The sequence below is a fragment of the Lycium barbarum genome, chromosome 10, assembly GCF_019175385.1.
Source record: "Lycium barbarum isolate Lr01 chromosome 10, ASM1917538v2, whole genome shotgun sequence".
Lineage (NCBI taxonomy): Eukaryota > Viridiplantae > Streptophyta > Magnoliopsida > Solanales > Solanaceae > Lycium > Lycium barbarum.
The window spans coordinates 12,437,168-12,461,299 of NC_083346.1; the positions used below are offsets into that span (position 1 = coordinate 12,437,168).

At 36.0% G+C, this 24,132-nt stretch overlaps 1 protein-coding gene across 1 annotated transcript in view; it reads left to right on the forward strand.

The window, feature by feature from the left end:
* LOC132616071 (probable small nuclear ribonucleoprotein G) overlaps window positions 1-21,631 on the forward strand; it is a 98,185-nt gene extending 76,554 nt beyond the window's left edge. The window contains exons 3-4 of the mRNA XM_060330673.1: window positions 21,196-21,317; window positions 21,569-21,631. Coding sequence (XP_060186656.1) covers window positions 21,196-21,317; window positions 21,569-21,631 — 185 coding nt within the window. The remainder of the gene's footprint in view (window positions 1-21,195; window positions 21,318-21,568) is intronic.
* Window positions 21,632-24,132: the final 2,501 nt, after the last annotated feature.

Genomic DNA, 24,132 nt, shown 5'->3' on the forward strand with positions numbered 1-24,132 from the left:
GATCCGTTTTCTGGTAATTTTTTTAGAAATTTGAGGGCTTGAAACTATTGATTCTTGTTTCACTTCTGCTTTTCCACTATCTATATGCATGGACTTCTCACTGTCAATAGTTTCCGGGACATTTTCTTCCTGTTTCTGTACGATATTTCTATCAAGTCCAGCAATTTCTTTTTCTGCAAACAATTTCCAAATGGAAACATATTTTTAGTCAGGTACGAGGACGAACACAAGGACAAAACAATAAAAATTAGTTGGAGCGAGGAACACAACAAACCTGGCCTACAAAAAGTGGATCCTAGTTCCTCATTATCAAATTCTAGCAGAGTGCAGTAACCATCTTGGGAGGATAAAGCCAGATAATTCCCAGTAGCGGACCTTCATCATCAATTTGATTTAGGCCAAAAAATAAGGAATTAAATAAATTTCTAGAATGCTTCACGGAAGAGAACGGGAGTGCTGACATCATTTTAAAAAGAATAGGGAAGCCCGGAATACCATGCTATGTCAGTAACAGCAGCATAATGAAGACCAGCTACGATGGCTATTGGTTGAACACTTTCCGTGTCATAGATGTACAAGGAATTCAACGTAGCCACAGAAAAATAAGTCGATAAGGTTAGCTTGAACGATGATGTTGCAGTCATCCTCTCAAGCTAAATATCACGGGGCAGAAACGTACAGCAATGACAGGTTTGTTGGCACCTGAGAGCATTAAAGCTGGCCTATAAATATCCAACAAAGTTGAGGCGTAAGTATCAGATTATTGTGAGCAAGAGGAACATAATGGATACGCTCTAATAAAATACAATTGTACCAAAAAGACAGACCATCCTTGCCTTGAGAGATCTTTCCTAGAACACACATAAGCAGTGTTCGCTGCTTCTGAAGCAGGCCCAAGCTTGTAAGAACCTGAAATAGCAAAACACGTCTATATTCACAAACCTTCTACCTTTACTTCGCCAATTTCCTTTTTTTCTTATCCACCCCAAAAAATGATAATCTAAAAAATAATACTCCTAAACAAAAATGGAATACATGTCAGATGCCTTTAATCTAGCGCATTAGAACTATCACATGAAGAAATAGCTATGAAGTCCAAGTTTCTTTCTCTTAAAGCTCTATCTAGAGTACAATTTTACCTTTTAGAAGCAGTATTGCAAGAAATGCAAATGAAGAGTCCCAAGATAAAGCTTAAATGAGAATTACAACACCGATGTCACGTGGAGATTAACCTAAAAAGGGCAGTCCGGTGTACTAAGCTCGCGCTATGCATGAGGTCCAAGGAATGGCCGGACCACAAGGGTCTATTGTACGCAGCCTTACCTTGCATTTTCTGCAACAGGCTGTTTCCACGGATCAAATCCGTGACCTCTTGGTCACATAGCAGCAACTTTAACAGTTACGCCAAGACTCCTTTTCTATGTGGAGATTAACTTGACACTGCGAAAATGTCAAGACAGAGTTCACAAAGAGGGCTATGGGATGATTTTAATCTGAACTTCAGTGCGCTACTTTTATATTTGGACCGCAAAAGGAAGGTCCTAATGCTGCATTATTGGCTTATTCTGAAAGTAGAGAATTATTGTATAACTCATTAGAAAAACATATCAGAATATGATATTTCAAAGGGTGACTGAACTGACACCAATGTCATGTCATTGCAAGAACAAAGTATGTTCAAGACAAAGAACACATGGAGTCTTGATAGAGCTTTCCTTTTCTTTTTTGTCTCTGAGGATGATATCCTGTCCTTTCCTTTTTTTTTTTGGAGGGGTGGGGGAGCAGGGGAAAAGAGCAAAGAGATGAATAACTTTCGGTAAACGAGTCAAAATGCAAAGATTCATAATTAGGACTTTAAAGTTTCAAGGTTGGCACAAGCAGAAAGGAACCATCAGGAGACCAAGATAACCTTCGGCAGAAAGATGGCAGCGCCTCATCGAGAAAGAGAGAAATCAAAAAATAACCATCAGCAGATCACTGCAAGTCCAGTACATCCTTACAATGAAATCTGAGAAAAGTAAACTCATGAGTACTTGTATGAAATTAGAAATAATTCCATTAAAACAATTATTATGCTCCTTTAGTGACAAAGCATTAGGTGAAATATCTTATCCATGACTATCAGTCTTAAAGCATTTGCTTGCAGTAATACTAAGCTGGAAGCCAACAGTTGAAAATTCTGTTTAATAAAGGTTGTTAGAATATTATGGATTATTTATATTTGGTTTATTTATTATATGGAGTAGAGGTTAACAAAAGTTGACTATATATATATATACAATAACATTCTTGTTAAATTTTGATCAACACATTAAACTGTGTTTCCCTGCAAACTACGTGATTCTTATACAGATGCTAGTTTATTCTGCTTAAACCAAAATATAGTCCAAACAAACAGACCCTTAGAATATGATCTACGTTAATTACTTTTTTTTATTAAAAAAATGAAAGATATAATCAACATTACCTTTTTTTTCTGATAGAGAATAAATAATCAACATTACATGTCCAGCTTACCGAGGACATGGCTTTAGATAGGAGGTTATGGAGGACACAAATTAGGGTAGAAGGTTAGTAAGCAGTTGTGTGGTGTCGTACTTATCCTTGCATATGTATAGTCGTTTAGTATTAGTCTTGTCTTTCGATTCTTGTTACTACTTTTGTTGTTGCTTGTACTTCGATTAGCATATTATTTAGAAATGCCAGTTTATTCTGCTTTAAATTTCTTGTTCTTATCTCTAGTAATATTTGATTGTTTCTTGTATTATGTGATTCTATTATATTGTTGCTATTACTGCTTATTATTGTTGTTGTTTTTTTATCCTTGATGCTTTTTCATCTCTCTTTGAACCGGAGGTCTATCGGAAATAACCTCTCTACCTGTCAAAAGATAGAGGCAAGGTCTACGTACACTCTACCATCCCCAGACCCCACCTAGTGGGATTATACAGGGTATGTTTTTGTTGTTGTTATTGTAGAATAAATAACGCTACTTGTTACCGCACACTTCAACTGTTTTATGTGGTTATAATATCCTATAATCCCGAAAGCAAATCCCTTTTGCACCACCTTCATCGGCTGCATCCACTAAACTAAGGCTAGCTACTGAAATGACAATTACAACTATTTTCTTCTTCCAACATCAGATCTAAAAATTTATTTGACAAGCGAAAAAGGATAAAGATCACAATCAGACATGCAGGACAAGAAACAAACAGCATGTTCCAATAATTCTCTGGCTAAACCATAAGAATAAAACCAGAAAAATAGTAGCTAATGTTCCATAGCGCAAATCTATAGCTATCCTAAGAGTGCTGGGTAATTCATAATGGGAATAGGACCAAATGAAAGGCTTACGATAACGTCTTGAGGACTTTCCATGTTTTACTGTCATCTGAAGAATGTAGCTTCCAAATGATGAGCTCACCGCCTACATCAGGAGTAGATACTCTTAAAAAGTACAAAGATACATGTAGATAAATAAAAAGTGGAAGTGTACAAAATCTCTCTCTATTCCATCAAAAGCTCTCCTATGTTAGAGTCAAGTTTTTATGATGACAATTTTACTTGTGCAGGTATAGCAATTAAATCACACAAGGAATATATGTGAGCTCACAAAACAGCCCCAACAAATTGAAAGCCCACAGAACAGCCCCAACGAGCTGGGCTCACTCGACAAATGGATTCCCAGCCCTAACGGTGCAAACAGCTGTAATCTTCAGCCGTATAAAATCTTTCAAGAAAGGAAAAGATATCTGCAAAATAAAGAGGCAATATTCCAGCAGCATCAAATCGTTTCTAGAAGGAAAAACATCAAAGGCATATCTCATGAAGTGTAATAAATCTGCTGCTACCTCGATGCACAAGGAAAGCAGCAAAAGCTCAGTCTTTTTCTTGGAAATAGGATCTCTGATTCCATTTCCAAGGATCAAATCCCTTGGGTTGATCTCTCCGCGTGAAGAGCCTAAAACACTATAAAGAGGGCTGCTTCGCAAACGCAAGATTTATTCAATTGTCTCATTACCTCCATTGCTCTGATTTACTTTCATATAAACATGGTTAGTCTGAGTGATTCATAGTGTAATAAGAGAGAAAGGAGAGTTATAGTTTGTGAGGCTTTGTATCAAAAAGAATAAGAGTGTTTTTAGTGTAGACGTAGGAACTTCATTCAAAACCTTCATTGTACCAAACATTATAAAAGAGCTGCAGAGATCACCCTTGCAACCCAAGGGGACTGGACTAGGATTCACATTGAATCTGAACCAGTATAAAATATGTGTGTCATTTATTTCTGCACCTTACCTTAGTATTCACTGAGTAAGTAGTTGACTACTGGTTTAACCTAGTCGATTAACAGATCGAAATTTTTTAACAATTCACCCCCCTCTTGCACTTTCAATTGGTATCAGAGCAAGGTCTCACCTTCAGTGCTTAACCGCACGTGAGAAAAGATCAAAAGGCTGGATATCAAATTCCTGGAGCAATATTGCAAGATGGGCACTCCACAACAAGACCACCATACTTTAATGGTGAACATTATGGCCACTGGAAGGAAAGGTTTAAAATATTCGTGCAATCAACTGATTATCAAGCCTGGGTCGTGATTAAAAAGGGACCTAAACCCATTCCCAGAGCGGACACCGAAAACAAAGAAGATACAGAAACTTCAACAATTGATCTAGAGTCACACGACATTACTAAAGAACAACAAGAGACACTGCAAATAAATGCAAGGGCAATAGCCTTGCTCTACTGTGCAGTAAGTGGAGAAGAGTATGCAAAATTTTCAAATTGTGATACTACCAAAGAAATGTGGGATAAACTTGAAGTCACTTATGAAGGAACATCAAAAGTAAGAGAAACAAAAATTGATGCTCTAAGACACGATTATGAAGTCTTCATGATGAAAGACGATGAGAACATCGAATCAATGTTCACAAGATTCAGCAAGATTATTGGAGAACTCAAATCGCTTGGAGTAACCTATACCAACTCACAACAAGTTACAAAGCTTGTTAGAAGTCTTCCAAAGACTTGGGAAACCAAATCCATTGTTCTTGAAGACGGAAATCTGGATAAGTTCACCTATGATGAATTAAGAGGAAATCTTATAGCTTTTGAAAAGAATCATCTCAAAAGATACCAGAAGGATGAAAAGAAGAAAATGGTCGCTTTCAAGGCTCAAGTTGAAGAATCTGATGATGATTTTAAAGAAGAAGAAGTAGCTATGATTTCGAGGCATGTGATAGAAGCCATGAGAAGATCAAGAAGTAACAGAAAAGGAAGCTCAAACTTTAGAAAAGGCAAGACCCTCACTGGACAGCAAAAGAATGACGGAAAATGTTATGAATGTGGAAAATATGGCCATATTGCGTCTGAATGTCCTGAGATAAGAAAGAAACCAATCAGAGGCTATCAAAAACAAAGAGCCTTCAGTAGTTGGAGTGAAGATGAGATCTCAGATGAAGAATCTGAAGAAGGTGAAAATATGTGTTTCATGGCTCTCGAAGAAGGCAATAAGGTAAGTTCTCATTCCTGTGCTAAATGTGAAGAAACTCAAGAATTATTAGATCAAACTCTTATAGATCTAAATAATGTCTTTGATGAATATAGAAAACTGAAGAGAGAGAAAAAGGAATGAGAATCAAGATTAGAAATTTGCGAAAAAGAAAAAAAATCAATTCAAAATGAAGTTTACAATCTACAATCTAGATTAGATATTTTATTGAAACCTTCCAACCATAACCATGTCAAGTCAAACCAATCAACTTATGCACATAAGTTCACTGGGAAAAAGCTTGTGCAAATAACTAGCAATTTTGAAGGAAAGAAAACTGGTTCTTTGAACACTGATAAGTCAACTAGAACTCTTAAGAGAACTGGAAGGAAATCTGGAATGCATAGTTCAGCCGATTCCTATATTGTGGAAAGAAACCCTTTTCAAACATGTTTTTGTTGTGGAAAACTCGGGCATAACTATTATAACTGTAGATTTCGTTTTTCAACTGCACCTGGTTGGATATGGAAACCCAAGAAAATTAAATATTTTGAAACTAACCATCAAGGACCCAAGAACTCTTGGGTACCTAAACAAGAATAAAAATTTTGTCTTGCAGGAACACCACAAGAAAAAGAAAAAGGGAAAATGGTATCTAGACAGTGCGTGTTCAAGACATATGACAGGCGACAAAAATCTATTCAAATCAGTCGCTGACTATGATAGAGGATTGGTAACTTTTGGAGACAATTCAACTGGAACGGTAATTGGTATTGGTACTATTGCTTTTAATAATTTCCTGTGACATTTCAAATGTTTGGTTGGTGAAGGGACTTAAGTATAACGTGTTAAGCGTAAGTCAGCTATGTGATTCAGATCTTGAGATAAGATTTAGTAAATCAGGTTGTGTCATAGAAGACTCCTCTGGAACAAAGATTCTTCCTGGAAGCAGAAATAAAAATGTGTACACTTTGGACTCTGTTAAAAATCCTAAAGGTCATATATGTTTGGCATCAATGGGAGAAGATCCGTGGATGTGGCACAAGAAGCTTGGGCATGCTAGTATGCGATTAATTGAAAAACTAGCAAGACATGATCTTGTATTAGGATTGCCAAAACTCAACTACACAAAAGATCACTTATGTGATTCGTGTCAAAAAGGTAAATAAACTAGAAACTCTTTTAGTTCTAAAGATATTGTGTCTACATCAAAGCCCTTGCAATTACTTCATATGGATCTAGTCGGTCCTACTAGAACTGCTAGCATTGGAGGAAAAAGGTACGCATTTGTTATAATAGATGACTTCTCTCGTTTTACTTGGGTAATATTTCTTGCTCATAAAGATGATACTTTAAAGAATTTTAAGTGTTTTTGTGAGAAAATTCAGCGTGAGAAAGGATATTACATCACTTCCATTAGAAGTGATCATAGAGGAGAATTTGAAAATAAAGCTTTTGAGGAATTCTATAATGATCAAGGATACACACACAATTTCTCCTCACCTCGATCTCCGCAACAAAATGGTGTAGTTGAACGAAAGAACAGAACCCTTCAAGATATGGCAAGAACAATGATCATAGAAACAAGCCTACCACATCACTTTTGGGCAGAAGCGGTAAGTACAGCTTGTCATATTTTGAATAGATGCCTAATTAGACCAATTCTTAAGAAAACTCCGTATAAGCTATGGACGAGTAAGAAACCAAATATTCCCATTGTTCACAATAATGGGAAATAAAGTCTTGGTAAGTTTGATCCTCGAAGTGATGAAGGTATATTTCTTGGTTACTCTCCTACTAGTAGATCTTATAGAATTTATAACAAACGTACTTTATCTATTGAAGAGTCTATTCATGTTGTATTTGATGATACTAATCACCTGACCGAGAAAAGGAAAATTGCAGATGAAGAAGACAGTCAAATACTTACTGCAGTGGTTACAAAACCCACTGAAGAAAAGGCATCCTGTGAGTCGACTTCTGATGAACCTCAGTCGACTGATATTACTATTGGAACAGTTCCAAACGAATGGAGAAGTGAACCTGACTATCCAAAGAAATTTGTTATTGGAGACATCCATGAAGGGAGGAAAACTAGAGCATCTACTAAAAATAATGTAAATCTTGCTCTTATTTCTCAATACGAACCAAAGAAAGTTGGTGATGCCTTAAAAGATGAATACTGGGTCAAGGCTATGGAAGAGGAACTTGATCAATTTGAAAAGAACAAAGTGTGGAATCTAGTTCCCAAACCTGGGAATGCTTCAGTCATTGGCACAAAATGGGTATACAGAAACAAGCTAAATGAGGCTAGAGAAGTAGTTAGAAACAAAGCCCGACTCATTGCTCAAGGATATTCACAACAGGAAGGTGTTGACTATGATGAAACTTTTTCTCCTGTTGCCAGGTTGGAATCCATTATAATTTTGCTTGCATATGCTTCTTTTAAAAAATTCAAACTTTTTCAAATGGATGTCAAAAGCGCGTTCTTAAATGGGTTCATTGAAGAAGAAGTGTACGTCAAACAGCCGCCAGGTTTTGAAAACTTAAAATTTCCCTATCACGCACCTAGGTCATGGTATGATCTCTTAAGCTCCTTTTTGGTAAGTCATGGATTTTTTCGAGGAAAGATCGATACAACTGTTTTCATTAAACGATCCTCCTTAGGAAATCTTATCATACAAATATATGTTGATGATATTATTTTTGGAAGCTCTAATCCCTCTATGTGCAAGGAGTTTTCTGATCTTATGCAAAGCGATTTCGAAATGAGTATGATGGGAAAACTAAAATTCTTCTTGGGACTATAAATCCATCAAACTTACACTGGAATATTTATATGTCAAGCTAAGTATGCTAAAGAACTCGTCCAAAAAATTGGGATGTCTGACTCAAAAGCTATGGGAACTCCAATGAGTCCTACTTGCTCTCTTGATAAAGATGAAAAAGGAAAACCTGTTGATGAAACCAAGTATCGCGGTATGATTGGATCACTGCTTTATCTAACTGCTAGTCGACCAGATATTATGTTTAGTGTGTGCAGGTGTGCTAGATTCCAAGTTGCTCCAAAGGAATCTCATCTTATTGTTGTTAAACGTATCATTAGATATCTTCATGGAATAACTAGCTATGGTTTATGGTATCCTAACACCACTGATTTTACGCATGAAGGTTTTTCAGATGTAGACTTTGCAGGTGATAAAGATGATAGAAAAAGTACCAGTGGTACTTGCCAGCTTCTAGGAAAATCTCTTATTTCCTGGAATAGCAAAAAACAGGGATCAGTCTCTCTATCTACTACTGAGGCTGAATATATAGTTGTTGGTCAATGCTGCACACAGCTAATTTGGATGTCTTATCAACTAAGTGATTATGACCTGTTTTTTAAACCCGTAAAAATTTTCTGTGATAATTCGAGTGCTATCTGTCTATCCAAAAATCCTGTGCATCATTCTAGGGCCAAGCATATAGATATTAAGCATCATTTTATCAGAAATCATGTTGCTCAGGGAGATTTTGAAATAGTTTTTGTTAACACTGAAAACCAGCTGGCTGATATTTTTACTAAACTCCTTCTTGAGGAACGTTTCTCTATGCTAAGAAGATCTTTGGGAATTATTGATAAATCTGTCTAAATTCTTAACAATCTGTGCCAAGATTTTCGGCTACTCAAATCTTTGCCATAAATTGTATTCCCATCAAATTTATGACATTCTCATCTTCCCATATTTACTTTTTTCCTTTTCCATAAAACCTTTTGTTTTACCGTATCCCCATAAACCCTTTCCATCTTCTTCTTCGCCTTTCCCTTCCAAACCTTCCGCCCATCTTCTCATCTCTTCAATGGCGAAAAACGTGAAAAACCCTACTCCCTCCACTCGTCAAAGCTCAAGGCTCCAGGAAATGGGTAAGAATCTCCCCTCTACTCCTCATGACCCCGTCATCTCCGATGACCCTGCTTCCTCTGACGACTCCGACTCTGTTCCTATTTGTAATCTTGGAAAGCGAGCCCTTTCTGAGGCTGCATGCTCCACCTCCTCCAAGAAACTCAAAGCAATCTGTGATAAACCTCTTGATCTTCGGAAGAAATTTTGGGATGACCATCATCAAGCACTGTTCTCGTCTCTTGAGGACAAAACCATCATTTCTGGTAGGAATGTCGATCTTGACCTTATGCTCTCTCTAAGTTGTAAGGTTAAACAATTATTTGTCTATCAAGGATGGGGAATTTTTTTTAAAACCCCTCCTCATGTCTATGAAGTTCCTGTTCGTATGTTTTATGCCAATCTTAGGTCTTCTAAAGCTAATGAACTTGAAACATTGATTCTTGGCACTCACATTGTGCTAAATTGCTCTGTCCTTGACTCTATTTTTTGTTGCACCTGCTCTGGTTTTTCAGAATTACCCAAAAACTTTTGGCCTGAATCTCTTGAAGTGTCTTTTGACCATGATAAGAAAACCCTCTCAAATTCCACCTCTGTTCCTGCTCAAATTGGTCCGACCAATATCGCGTTTGAGGCTCGTGTGCTTGCTCATATGGTTGCAACTACCATTGTTCCTCGTGCTGGGTCCTACTCTACTATCTCCCAGCGTGATGCTATTTTTGCATTTTACCTTCTATCCACGAAAAAAATAAATTTGTCCTCCATCATTATCAATTACATGATTGAGTGTGCTTCAAATCCTTCTAGTCTTCCATATGGTATGGTTATCTCCCGCATACTAGAAGTCCACAAAATCGACTTAGTCGACTATCCCGTCACTCCAGTTAAGCAATGCTACAACTCTAGGGCGTTTGGTAGCATGGGATATGTTTTGAGCAATGATTCCTGGTTGCTAAAAGACGTCTCAGAGGCATCTCAACCTGGTCCCTCCACCAAAGGGAAATGTCATACCCCATTTAAACTGGGTTAAAGTAGAGTGCAACATATTGGTGATTCCTATTTTGTTTTGTTTAAGGAGTCGCCACCTAATTATTTACGGTGAATTAGGACACCTAAAGTTAATTAAAGTAATTATCTAAAGTTGATTTTATTTTAAAGTCTACGAAACCAAAAGATCTGAGTAAGGGTTCAATTAGTCTAAAAGGAAGGTATTAGGCACCCTTTAAGACCCATTAACAATGGTTAACCGACCGGACTTGCGATTAATTAGGCTAAGTGTAAATATAGTATTATAAAAAAGAACGTAACTTTGTAAATGTGGCTAAAGTTATAGATAGACCTGTAAGAATGCTATTTAAAATAGGACTTGTAGAAAACATAATAATTTGCGTAAAAGAAGATTCTAAATGTTAAATGAGACTTAAAGATATTGCGTAAGATGAAGTGTTAGTCAAAACAATACAAGTTAAAATGCAATAAATAAAATAGAGGTGTAAAATGTAATGAAATGGGCTGCTAGCTCGAGCAAACCGCAGCTACTGCTTACTCCGAATTCCGGGCTGAACTTAGAGTTTCCATAACTCCAACATTCTCCCATGTGCGTTCATGCAAAAGAAAGGGGAAAAAGGAATTAGAAGCAGTCTTAATAAAAGAAATATAGCAAGTAAGAAAGGCAATATATACAGCTAGTTAATTCCAAAAGAATAGGATAACAGTAACCAAGGACAACGAGTAGTGAGAGAAACTAACAGCATTTAATCAAACAAGACAACAACAAACATTTTTAACGAAAGATGGGACTGAGAACACATCAATCAACCCATTCAAGAGCAGTAGGAATCTGCCCTCAAAGGCAGCAACGAAGTACCCTTATAGTGTAGCAACACTGCCTTAGAAAAGTAAACATGGTGGGCCAATAATATAGCCAAACATTCCATCAGAAACCAACCACCGAGTGCAGCAAATAGCAATTTTTTGGCCCAAAAACGCAACAGCAGTTTGGTTTAAAATGCAGCAGTAAATCAGTCCCAAAATTAGGTGAAAATGGCCTAAAATGAAGCAACAAATGGCTCCAAATTGCAACAGAAACTCAGCGGCACTGAACCACCAAAATGCCGCAGTTAATAAATCCCAAAGGCGGTGCAAATGGTCAAGAATATAGCAACTCATGGCAGCCAATATGATAACAAAGTTGAAACAAACATAATAGCAATATCTTTTCCTCGAATTGCCTCAGAATTCAGCTCATTTCAACAATCAACATTGAGCAGTAACTTGCTCAAAAATGTAGCAAGAGCAGTGCCCTAAATCAGTAGCTAATGACTCTAAATGTGGCAACTTTTAGCCTCAAGCAAAACTCAGCAATAAGCACATCAAACAAGCAGCATGTCTTCATCAGATATGAAGATATCATTTGAGGTTTGAAACTCCCCAAGTCATGCGAAGAAGAGGAAGGGTGAAGAAAAATAGGCAGAGGCAAATCAGGTTGATAACCAACTCAAAATCATCAATGCAGGGATAAGTGGAACGTTTCTACACGGTAAAGACACAGCAAGGCATAGCAGCAGACTTATCAAGGAGTTGACACCCAATAATGATATTGCAGCCATGGTTGTGAGTTCAAGAGGAGCATGAAAGGGAATGCAGGAGTCAATTCCAAGTATAGAATGAATCGCTAAAGGCAGGTAGTAAACAGGGACTTTGAAAAGATCAAATCATATTAGCCATCTAAGGCACATAAGTCACAAGGTGAGTTAATTCTAACATCATTAATGTGTGCCTAAAGTCACTGGGCAGATTCACGTCTAAGGCTAAGTTGCAGAGAAGGCAAATGGGAAATCAATATGCATGCGCACAGGAAAGGTAAGTAAACAGAGAGGGCAGGCTAGCAGTTTGGACACATGGTGCAGATAGCCATTTCTTATCGACCCTTAAACTATATTGACATTTTCAGTACATCGAATTAATGCACAAACAACAGTTTTTTTTTATAAGCCATTTTCAATACTCTAATCTACCATAATTCAAATAGCCCAGCAAATAAATATCGAGACTCACTGATCACATGAATTAGGATGAATACCAAGGCGAAATCAAAACAGAGATGAACTAGTTAAAACTGTCAGAGAACACCAACTAAACCAGATGCAGCCATAGTATCCAGTACTGCCTAAACACAGCAACAACTAAACTAATAATTAAACAGCAAACCAAGACCAAATGAAAAAACTAAAAAAAAACATACATACGGAAAACAGCAAGATGCAACAAGCTATATCATACAGACAATCCCAACAACTCTTATCACAAAACAGTCCATGGACCCAATAGTTGAAACTAGATCAAGTTCATCGTTGTTTTGAATAAGCTAACAGGCATGTGATAATGCATAGTATATTTGTCATTTTAAAAAAAAGGTCATAGGCAATGCGAGATGTGTTAATAGATACTGTTAGCCACCGATAAGGGATTAGACAAATAAGACTAAACATGGACAAACTGTAGAACAGAGTATTTTTGTTGTCGAATTCCTATGTGCAACATCTAAACCCCAAAACGAACCCTGAATACAGTCATATTATACTACTAACACATAACAGAGGCCAAATCAAATCAGAAAAACAAAATCGACATGTCATATAATCATTTCATCATATCTAACCCAAGCAGATTACATACATATCGATGTATATTACTTGAATAAATATAGTAAAAGAGAGACAGTGTCGACCTGCTTTAATCATATACACGATATACCTAAGATGTACACACCACGATGTATATATCAGATGTATATCGAATATATAACTTTTTATTACCTTGACAACCCACTGTATATCTTATGTATATTCGGCTTTGAATCAGTTATAAGTCTTGGAAATTCAGTCTAAAACTCCAAACTACAGTATACGTCCTTCAAATTCATTTTTAGCAATTATCATCCTATCCTAATAGCTTTCAAACATCAAAGAAATAATATGACGACAAAGAAACTACATAACTAGATAATAGCAGAATCAGCTAAAAATTTAACTAAAGCAGAAACTAAAGACTAGAAGTAATAATGTATCGAGGTTTACCTTTTTTGTGAGCAATGAACTGAGGTGTCGGGTCTCCAATCTACCCTCAATCTCAAAGTAACAACCGGATCGAAAGCGTAACCGCTCAATATTTCCAAAATATTCTGAGATATAGTGATAAAAAAAAATGTATCTATTTCAAGAGGAGTTGATGCGACTGAAAAAAAAAATGTCTTGTAAGGGAATTTGTAGATCCCAGATCTTGTTTTATCTAAATTTGATTAGGTTTTTGCTAAAAAATCCCTCCCCTAAAACGATTCAACTAGGATTACATTTATAGGGTTTCATTTGTATTAAAGTAAAGAGAGGAGCGGGGAAAGAGAGAGAGAAGCGGGGGACAGAGGGAAGTGGAAGAGATAGGCGTGGGGGACAAGGGGAAGTGGAGAGGAGCGTGAGGGAGAGAAGGAGGGAGAAAGGAGGGGCGACTGAGAAAGGGAAAAAGAAAGAGAAAGAGAAAGGGATTAGGGTAGAAAAAATAAAGGATGGGTTGGACCGGGTCGGGTCGGGTCGTGGTGTTGGGCTGGACCGGGTAGGAATAGGTAATGGGCCGGTGGAATGAAACATATGGGCTAGTCTGAAATATTGGGGGTGAATAAATTAGAGTATGGGCCAATAATTTGGCTGAAAATTATTGGTCTGTCCCCCCCTATTTAATTATTCTTGGGTTTCTAATTTAATAACTATTACAATATATACTATGTAAAAACAATTAATAATTAATATGTAGAAAAAATAAGGATTTTACAAAGTGTTGGCTTGTAATTAATTCAACGAGTCCAAACCCGAAAATGAAACGATGACGAACCATTTAAAATTTGTGATAAAGTAATGCTCGTAATGTTGAAAGTAAAAGTAGCGATATTAATAGTAGTAGCAATAAATAGTGAAAATAAAGTATTTAGCTCGTCAATAACTTTAGAAACCCGAGTAAATAAAATTAAATAAAGGAGGGACAAAATTGGGTGTCAGCAGGAAAAAATCAGATCCCTCTGCTGTCTCTACTGAATGCTATGAAGAACTTCTCGCCAAAATTTCTTCTATGGATGAAAAAATTCAGTCCATCAAAGACTTAATGGCATCCATATTGTTTCAAGTAGAGAAGTTTCGTGATGTGACTAAGGAAACAGGTGCTGATGTCTCTAAGCTGAGGCTGAAACTGGATGTTGTTATTAAGGAAGCGGTCAAACTGTCCACCAAGCTTCAAGCCAGTGTTGCCGCCATGCCTGAACGTCTTATTACCCCGTTGACGGAAATGAAGGATGCTATTGTGAATACATTAGCCTACTTTCTTCATCGTCCAATCTTCCGTCGTCAAGAATAGTTTTTAGTTGCTTTTTTTTTGAACTGTTTAAACAATTTTTTTGTGGGACTTGTGCTTGGTTATGCTGCTAGTTGCTATTTGTTATTTGCTGTTTGTTCTTTGGTTAGCCTGTTTTGTTGTGTTGTTTGTTTGTTGGTTCTTTGCTTTTGCTTTTGTTTTGTTGTGTTGTTTTTTTGAGTGATGCCAAAGGGGGAGAAGGACAGTCAACTGCTCAGGGGGAGCCTACAAGGACTAGTCAACTAGTCAGGGGGAGCCTCCACCTATTCAGGGGGAGCATCCGTTACAGGGAAGTTGACTACACTTTGTCTAAAATTATCATCCTCAAAAAGGGGGAGATTGTTAGAGTCAAGTTTTTATGATGACAATTTTACTTGTGCAGCTATAGCAATTAAATCACACAAGGAATATATGTGAGCCCACAAAACAGCCCCAACAAATTGGAAGCCCACAGAACTGCCCCAACGAGCTGGGCTCACTCGACAAATGGCTTCCCAGCCCCAACGGTGCAAACAACTGTAATCTTCAGCCGTATAAAATCTTTCAAGAAAGGAAAGGTATCTGCAAAATAAAGAGGCAGTATTCCAGTAGTATCAAATCATTTCAAGAAGGAAAAGCATCAAAGGCATATATAAGAGAGAAAGGAGAGTTATAGTTTGTGAGGCTTTGTATCAAAAAGAATAAGAGTGTTTTGAGTGTAGACGTAGGAACTTCATTCAAAACCTTCATTGTACCAAACATTATAAAAGAGCTGCAGAGATCACCCTTGCAACCCAAAGGGACTAGACTAGGATTCACATTGAATCTGAACCAGTATAAAATACGTGTGTCATTTATTTTCTGCACCTTACCTTAGTATTCACTGAGTAAGTAGTCGACTACTGGTTTAACCTAGTCGACTAACAGATCGAAAAATTTTAACAATTCACCCCCCCCCCCTCTTGCACTTTCATCCTATTCCTCTCACTCCATATGATCCACATCAGCGCTAAAGGGGAAACGTCACATGCCCTGCATCTCCTCCCCCGTCTTCTACGAGCCCAGCATCTCAGAGCTTATTGTTAGACTACTAAGAGCTGAAACTATTTTGACCTTTATACTCTTACTAGAACGGCATCTCAGCATCAGTTACCATGCTCTCTGTATATCCTGACTCTCAATACATTCCTGTTTATATTTCCTTTTGATGCAAATGGTTCAAGTCTGAGTGGCCAAAACTGAAATTTTACAGTACCTTTCCTAGACATCTTGCAACCAAAAACCTTTTCATGAATGTTTCTCTTGTTATTGCTTGCTTTTGCTGCAGCAATGATTCTATTCTTCTTATTTACTTCTCAGATTGTTTTGCAATGTGTGGGAATGAAAAAGAAAAGAGGGGGGGTGGGGGGGTGAGGAACTAGTTGAAGCGACTATTGTGGTAAATTTTGAAAGGTGCAACTTTTGTCCAAGAATAGATGTCCCCGGACTTAAACAAGTAATATTTATGAAGCTGTAAATGCATCTTTTGCATTAACCTTGTGTGCTTTACTGCATCGAACTTGTTTAAAGTGCAATCTGAATGGAGGTGTTTCTTTAAAGAAAAAAATCTCTACAGATAGCATTTTCTTAGTCAGAGAGAGCATCAATTTTCATGGTCTGCATTTTTATTTTACACTCCTCTGTTAATTGCCTTCTGAGGTTACTTTCACACTTGAGTAATGTTGTTTATCTTGTTGGAATTAATGCATTCACAAGGATACTATCCTTGACTTTTATGTTTTCTAGTAGTTCTTTATTGTTTCAAGAATATCATTTAGCCTTTCAATATTATCTCTTAGTTTTTCAAGAAATCTTTTAAAAGTTTGTGATACATGTATCTAGTGAATTGTGATACATGTATCAAATTGTTTGTGCAAGACTTTTGAATTAGTTTTTTGAGTAGTATAAATAGAGATGTAATTGATGATTGTAATCATCTCAAGTGGCCTTAAGTAGCCTAATACAACTTGAGCATTCTCTAAGAAAAATATTCTCTTCCTATTCTTTCCTACAAATTGGTATCAAGAGCAGTTTTCGTTCTTAATCTGGGGTTAGGTGAAGAAGAAAAAATTATGGCATCTAAAACAAATGATGGTGCTGATTCTTCAGTTGTTCTTACTCCATTTTTTGATGGAAATGACTTTGAATACTGGAAGATAAGAATGAGAACTTATCTGAAAGCTGAAGGTTTGTGGACTATTGTTGCAAATGGCTATGAAGAGCCAGAAGACGATGGTGAACTTTCAGTAGCAGAGATGAAAAATCTTGAGGCTAAGCGTCGTCAAGATGCAAAGGCTTTGAGCAAAATTCAAATGGGATTCTCAAGAGCATTTTTTGCAAAAATTGCTACTTGTGAGACTGCAAAGCAAGCTTGGGAGTCTCTGGAAGCTGAGGTGTATGGTGACGAAAAGGTACGCACTATCAATCATCAAACTCTTAGAAGAGAGTTTCAAAACTTGAAGATGATAGAATCTGAAAAAATCGATGAATATTGCACAAGAGTCATGAATATTGTTAATGAAATGAGAAATCATGGTGATGAAATTTCTGACCAACAAGTTGTGGAAAAAATTCTAATTAGTGTCACAGAAAAGTATGAGTATACTGTTGCTATCACTGAGGAGACGAAAGATCTTTCTTTCCATCAAAGAGCTAGTTCAATCGTTCCGTGCACACGAGAAGCGAAGATTTTTTCGTGAGAATCAACCCAAAGAGATGGATTTCCAGTCCAGAACCAATGAGAATTCTCAAAATTTCTCAAAGAATCAACAAAAAAATAAGTACAATCCAAAAAAGAAGCAGGATCGTGATGGCTCTACTAAGAAGGCTAATGAAAAAGGTGAGAAAAGTACTAGTCTTTTTTGTAAAATTTGCAAAAAGACTAATCATAATGCAGAAAAATGTTGGCACAAAGGCAAGCCCCAATGTAACTTTTGTAAAAAGTTTGGCCATATTGAGAAGGACTGCAGGCACAAGCAACAGGAGCAAGTAAATTTCTGTGAAGGAAAAGAGGAAGAAAAGGAAAAAAAACCTTTTCTACGCTTCTCAATCTGATGCTTCAGCAAAAAGCAATGAATAGTATGTTGATAGCGGTTGTACCAATCATATGACTGGAGATGAAAAGGCTTTTCTCTCAATTAATCGCAGCATCACTTCTAAAGTGAGAATGGGGAATGGAGCCTTAGTTGATGCAAAAGGTAGAGGTACCATTTCGATCAACAGAAAAGGGAGCGGTAAGAAAATTCATGATGTCCTTTATGTTCCTGACTTGGAAGAAAATTTGCTTAGTGTTGATTAGCTCATGGAAAATGGTTATTCTATTTTGTTTAGAGATGATTGTTGTAGAATTTATGATAAAATTGAGCCAAATAAAATCATTGTTGAAGTAAATATGATAAAAAGAAACTTTCCTTTACAACTTCATTACAATGCATTAAAAAATGAAGTTGTAGATGATTCATGGCTTTGGCACAAAAGGTTTTGTCACTTGAATTTTCATGGTTTGAAGCTTCTGAAGCAAAAATACATGGTGCAAGGCCTTCCTGAGATACATGGTGCAAGGCCTTCCTGAGATACATACTGAGGTGGATCCATGTGAAAGTTGTATTATGGGAAAGCAACATAGAAAGTCTTTTCCAAAAGGGAAGTCTTGGAGAGCAAGTGTACTTTTGGAACTAATCCATACAGACATTTGTGGACCAATGAAGACTCCATCTCTGGGAAGCCAAAGGTACTTTCTAATTTTTATTGATGATTTTTCAAGAATGACTTGGGTTTATTTCTTGAAAGAAAAGTCAGAAACAGTTGCTACATTCAAGAGATTTAAAGCCTTTGTTGAGAAGCAAAAAGGCTGCAGCATCAAAACCATTCGCAGTGACAGAGGAGGTGAATACACAAGTTGAGAATTTGAAGAATATTGCAAAAATGAAAGCATTGAGAAGCAACTTACAGCAGGGTACACTCCTCAACAAAATGGCGTATCTGAAAGGAGAAACAGAACCATTGTTGAAATGGCCAGAACCATGATGAATGAGAAAGGGCTGCCAAAATATTTTTGGGCAGAAGCAGTATATACAGCAGTGTACATCCTCAATAGGTTCCCGACAAAGGCATTGAAGGATAAGACACCAGTTGAAGCTTGGAGTGGAATGAAACCTTCTGTAAGTCATTTTAAAATTTTCGGGTGTATTTGTTATGCTCATATACCTGCTGAAAAAAGAACAAAATTGGATGAAAAGATTCAAAAATGTATATTTCTTGGTTATAGTGATGTGACAAAAGGCTATAGGCTTCTCGATGTCAAAACTAACAAACTTGTTGTTAGTAGAGATGTCATTTTTGATGAAAAAATAGCATGGAATTGGAAAGATAAAAAGGTGGAGAATACTTCTATCATTTCTTTAAATGTACCAAGTCAAGAAGAGGATGAGGAAGAGGAAGATGTCCCTCAAGGGGAAGAAATCTCAGATCCAGAAGATGAAGAACCACCTCCAAGAGGAACAAGAATGTTGAGTGACATCTATCAAAGATGCAACTTTGCCTGTATTGAGCCAGAAAATTATGAGAAGGCAATAAAGCATTACGTTTGGAAGACAGCCATGGTAGAAGAAATTCGGATGATTGAGAAAAATAATACTTGGGATCTTGTGGATGTACCCAAAGAAAGAGAAGTTGTAAGTCTAAAATGGATTTATAAAATCAAACTCAATCAAGAAGGAGAAATTCAAAAGCACAAAGCAAGGTTGGTTTCTAGAGGTTTCACTCAAAAGCCAGGTATTGATTTCTACGAAACTTTCTCTCCAGTTGCACGTCTTGAGACAATTAGAACCTTGATTGTTGTTGCTGCACAAAAGAAATGGAAGATTTTTCAACTTGATGTTAAGTCTACATTTCTAAATGGAAAACTTGATGAAGAAATTTATGTTGAGCAACCTCAAGTATTTTTTGTTCAAGAGGGAGAAGAGAATGTGTACAGGCTAAAAAAGGCTCTTTATGGGCTGAAGCAAGCGCCAAGATCCTGGTACAATGAAATTGATACATACTTTCTGAAAAATAATTTTCAGAGAAGTAAAAGGGAAGCCACTTTGTATGTGAAGCAAGAACATGGCAGCATTGTCATTGTTTGCCTCTATGTGGATGATTTGATTTTTACAGGAAATGATCTGAAGATGATGCAGAAATTCAAGCAAGATATGATGCAAACCTATGAAATGAGTGATCTTGGGCATTGAAGTTTCTCAAGTGAAAGAAGGAATTTTTATTTCTCAAAAGAAGTATACTAAAAGTATTCTTCAAAAATTTAAAATGATGGATTGCAAGTCTGTGGCCATGCCATTAGCAGCAAATGAGAAATTTAGAAAAGATGATGGAGCAAAGAAAGTTAATAGCTCACTTTACAGGAGCTTGATTGGAAGCCTGCTATATCTTACTTCAACAAGACCTGACATTATGTTTGCTGCCAGTTTATTATCCAGATTCATGCAAGAACCAAGCTAAGTGCATTTTGGAGCTGCAAAGCGTGTTCTACGCTACTTGCAAGGAACAATGGATTATGGGATAATGTACAAATTTGATTGAGATTTGGACTTAATTGGGTATTCTGATAGTGACTGGGCTGGAAGTATAGATGACATGAAAAGTACTTCTGGTTATGCTTTCTTATTTGGTTCAAGCATTTGTTCTTGGTTGTCAAAAAAGCAAAGTGTTGTTGCTCAATCCACTGCCGAAGCAGAATATGTCTCAGTAGCTAAGGCTACTTCTCAAGCTATTTGCCTTAGGAGAATTCTTGAAGATATTGGTGAAAAACAAAAAGAAGGGATTGTTTTGTATTCGATAACAAATCAACGATTGCCATTGTCAAGAATCCGGTCAACCATGAAAGATCGAAGCATATTTCTATCAAGTACCATTTTATCCGAGAAGCACAAGAGAAAGGTGAAATTCAGTTGCATTATTGCCAGATAGGAGAACAACTTGCTGACATCTTCACCAAAGCACTTCCTAGAGAAAAGTTTTGCTATCTTCGAGAACGCATTGGAGTTGTCAAGCAAATGCATTAAGGGGGAGTGTTGGAATTAATGCATTCACAAAGATACTATCCCTGACTTTTATGTTTTCTAGAAGTTCTTTATTGTTTCAATAATATCATTTAGTCTTTCAATATTATCTCTTAGTTTTTCAAGAAATCTTTTAAAAGTTTGTGATACATATATCTAGTGAATTGTGATACATGTATCTAGTTGTTTGTGCAAGACTTTTGATTTAATTTTTTGAGTAGTATAAATAGAGATGTAATTGATGATTGTAATCATCTCAAGTGGTCTTAAGTGGCCTAATACAACTTGAGCATTCTCTAAGAAAAATATTCTCTTCCTATTCTTTCCTACATATCTTTCAAAGTCAAGTTGAATGCCAACTGCTTAGTTGTTGGGACTCTTCGTGGGTTTGATCAGTTCATGAATTTGGTCATTGACAACACTGTGGAAGTTAATGGTAATGAGAAGAATGAAATTGGCATGGTGGTGAGTCTATTATTCCCTTCTCGTTTTCTCTTTCCCTTAACCCTTTTCATTTCTGGATGCTTAGATCCCACATCTCTGTGTACAACTGTATAAGCCATACTGTTAAATACATAACCTGTTAATGAATTTAAGCCCACTTCCCTTTTTATCCGTTTTCTTTTTAATTCGCAAAAACTCAATAATGATAGATGTCCCTTGAGTGAGTTTAAGCTGGTCCTTACTGGTGAATTGCTACAAAATTTCTCTTTCAGGTAATTCGTGGTAATAGTGTGATGACAATTGAAGCATTGGAGCCAGTCGCCAGACCACAGTAGCTCTAAGGGATCTCTGTCTCTACTCTAGATGCTGCTGCTGGTGGTTTAAAGGAATGTAAGGAACATATGTTTGTACCAGGATTCAGTATTCGACTAGATAACAGTTTACATGACTTGGATTTCTTTCTTAGTTTGATCATCAATGCTCTCTCTATTCACGTTCATGTAGAGCACTATGTGCTGAATATAGTTTGTATGTGTTCCAATGCTTTCTTTCTTTCCAATTAGAAGGAGCATAATGTGATGATCACCTTTTTAATGCTCTGAGGTAAAATGTGTGTTCTACCATTTTCAGCAGTACCACTGCTCAATGGAAGTGCCAAAATGGAAATAACCTTTCCTTTTTTACAATCTGGAGAAGATTTAAGGGCTTATTCTTGGTTATGATTTTAGTAGTTCAAAAAAAGGGAGCAAAATTTGTTATTCTTTGCAGATCCACTTGTTTAAGAAGTATTTATGTTTTGTGAGCTAAGTTGCTAACTTTTAATAAAGTTGAAGTGTCTAGACAACACAGTTTTGGAGAAGCGATAAGCAACTAATTATGAATATGACGGGCAACAAACTAACAGTATAACCAAAAGAATTACTAAAATGTTTTGTACTTACAAAGTGACAATTCTAGCAAGGTCTTAATGATCGGTGTCAAAGGAAGATGTTCATTCTACATAACTAGAGATAGTAAGAAATTTTTACCCTTTATATTCGCCCATGAGACCTAGGTAAGCAAGTTCAAATGTTCAAGACCCACTCACGTCTAAGGCCAACCTTGTAAATCACTCTCAGGTATAATGTTAGTAACTTGCATCATAGAGGTAATATATGATTTTCGCCAAATCATTTGCTCGCCCATTTTGTAACCCAAGCTTTTACTACCTCTGAAAAAACAAATTAAAGGAGATCCCGCAAAAAAATAAAAAAAATAAAAAGAGAGAGGTGATGTGTTCTTATAATTATGAGAACAATCTTCTTTGGATTCTCATCAATCAATAGTTATCCTAAGACTTTAATGGGCATTGTAGTATTAAACTTTTATTAGAAGTCTCTTATTGTTAAATTAATTTTCTTAAAGACCTTCAATGGTTGTTTAGGCCAAGAAAGTCTAAGTGGGATTATATGAAATTCCATCAAGACTTGTTTAGACTTTGATTAAATTGATTACTACTGCACAAAGACATGACTTGGGACGTTGACTGAGAAATTTTGAATTCAAAATTTGCACTAACCCCCCCCCCCCCTCCCCCGGGAACCCTTGTATATTGAAATTTGATATTATTACAAGGGTTTTGTTATTATATGTCTAACTAGTGTTATTTGGCCCGGGCTTAACTGACGTTAAAATTGAATTTGCAGATATTTGTTTAAACTTTTTTTTGTTCTTGCTTCTTTGTTTTTGTACTATTAGTTTGACACTTTCTAAAGAATTCTAAAATATTAAAGTAAAAAAAAGGTATTTAAAAATTAAAAGAAAACATTTTTCATAGTTTATATATTAGACAAATAAATGAAAACTTTTCTAATTTCTATTTTACTGAACGTTTGAGATAATAGTCTCCGATGATCCAATGAGCTTTTCATATTTTATATTAATTTCATTTATTTCTCTAAATTGAACTCATATTAGCTAATTTATTTTTTACAAAAAGATACTACTAATTGTCAAAAATATTTTATGCTACAATATTGTTGTATGATGAAATCAATAAAGTTAAATTATAAATCAATATAAAATAATTAAAAGTTTTGGCATTGCAAGATACTTTTGTAGATGTTCTTTCAAATTAAACAATAGATAAAAATATTGCAAAAATAATGAAATTAAATTGTTCTTACTTTAAGCTTTCTTTTTCCTTCCAAAAAGTACATGTTAAAAAATATATTTTTTCCTTTTTTCTTAATTTAATGAACTTTTTTTATGGAATATACATTGTAATAATTTTTTCACGTTGAACTTAGCTATTTTATCCAAAATTATATAAAATATTTACTATCCCGCATTTCCCAAAAGATTTTAATACTAAAAAAGTGAAAGTATACTTTTGCAAATTTTCAGTATTATTATTGTTTGGGTATTAAATTGTATTTTCTTTAACTACCTTTTCTTCAAAGTTTCTCGTAATATATATTAAAATAATGTTTTTTAGTTGTTGACACCCAATTTTGTCCCGCCTCTCCTCCGAAATACCTATTTACGCTTCTAATATTTTTTGGCAAATTAAAAAATATATTTTATATTTTACTATAATTATTAGCCTCTTATCAATACCGGCGCTTCATTATTCTATTACAGTTACTAGCTATTATTATTATTATTATTATTATTATTATTATTATTAGTTCAAATACGAGCCCAATTCACCCCCAATATTTTCGGATTAACCCAAAACAATTTTCATAACCCACTACCCATTTTAATTCACCCCAACCCAATTTTCAGACCAGTCCACATTTTATTCCCAACCCACATCTTCAAACCACCAGCCCATTATTTTAACCCAATACCC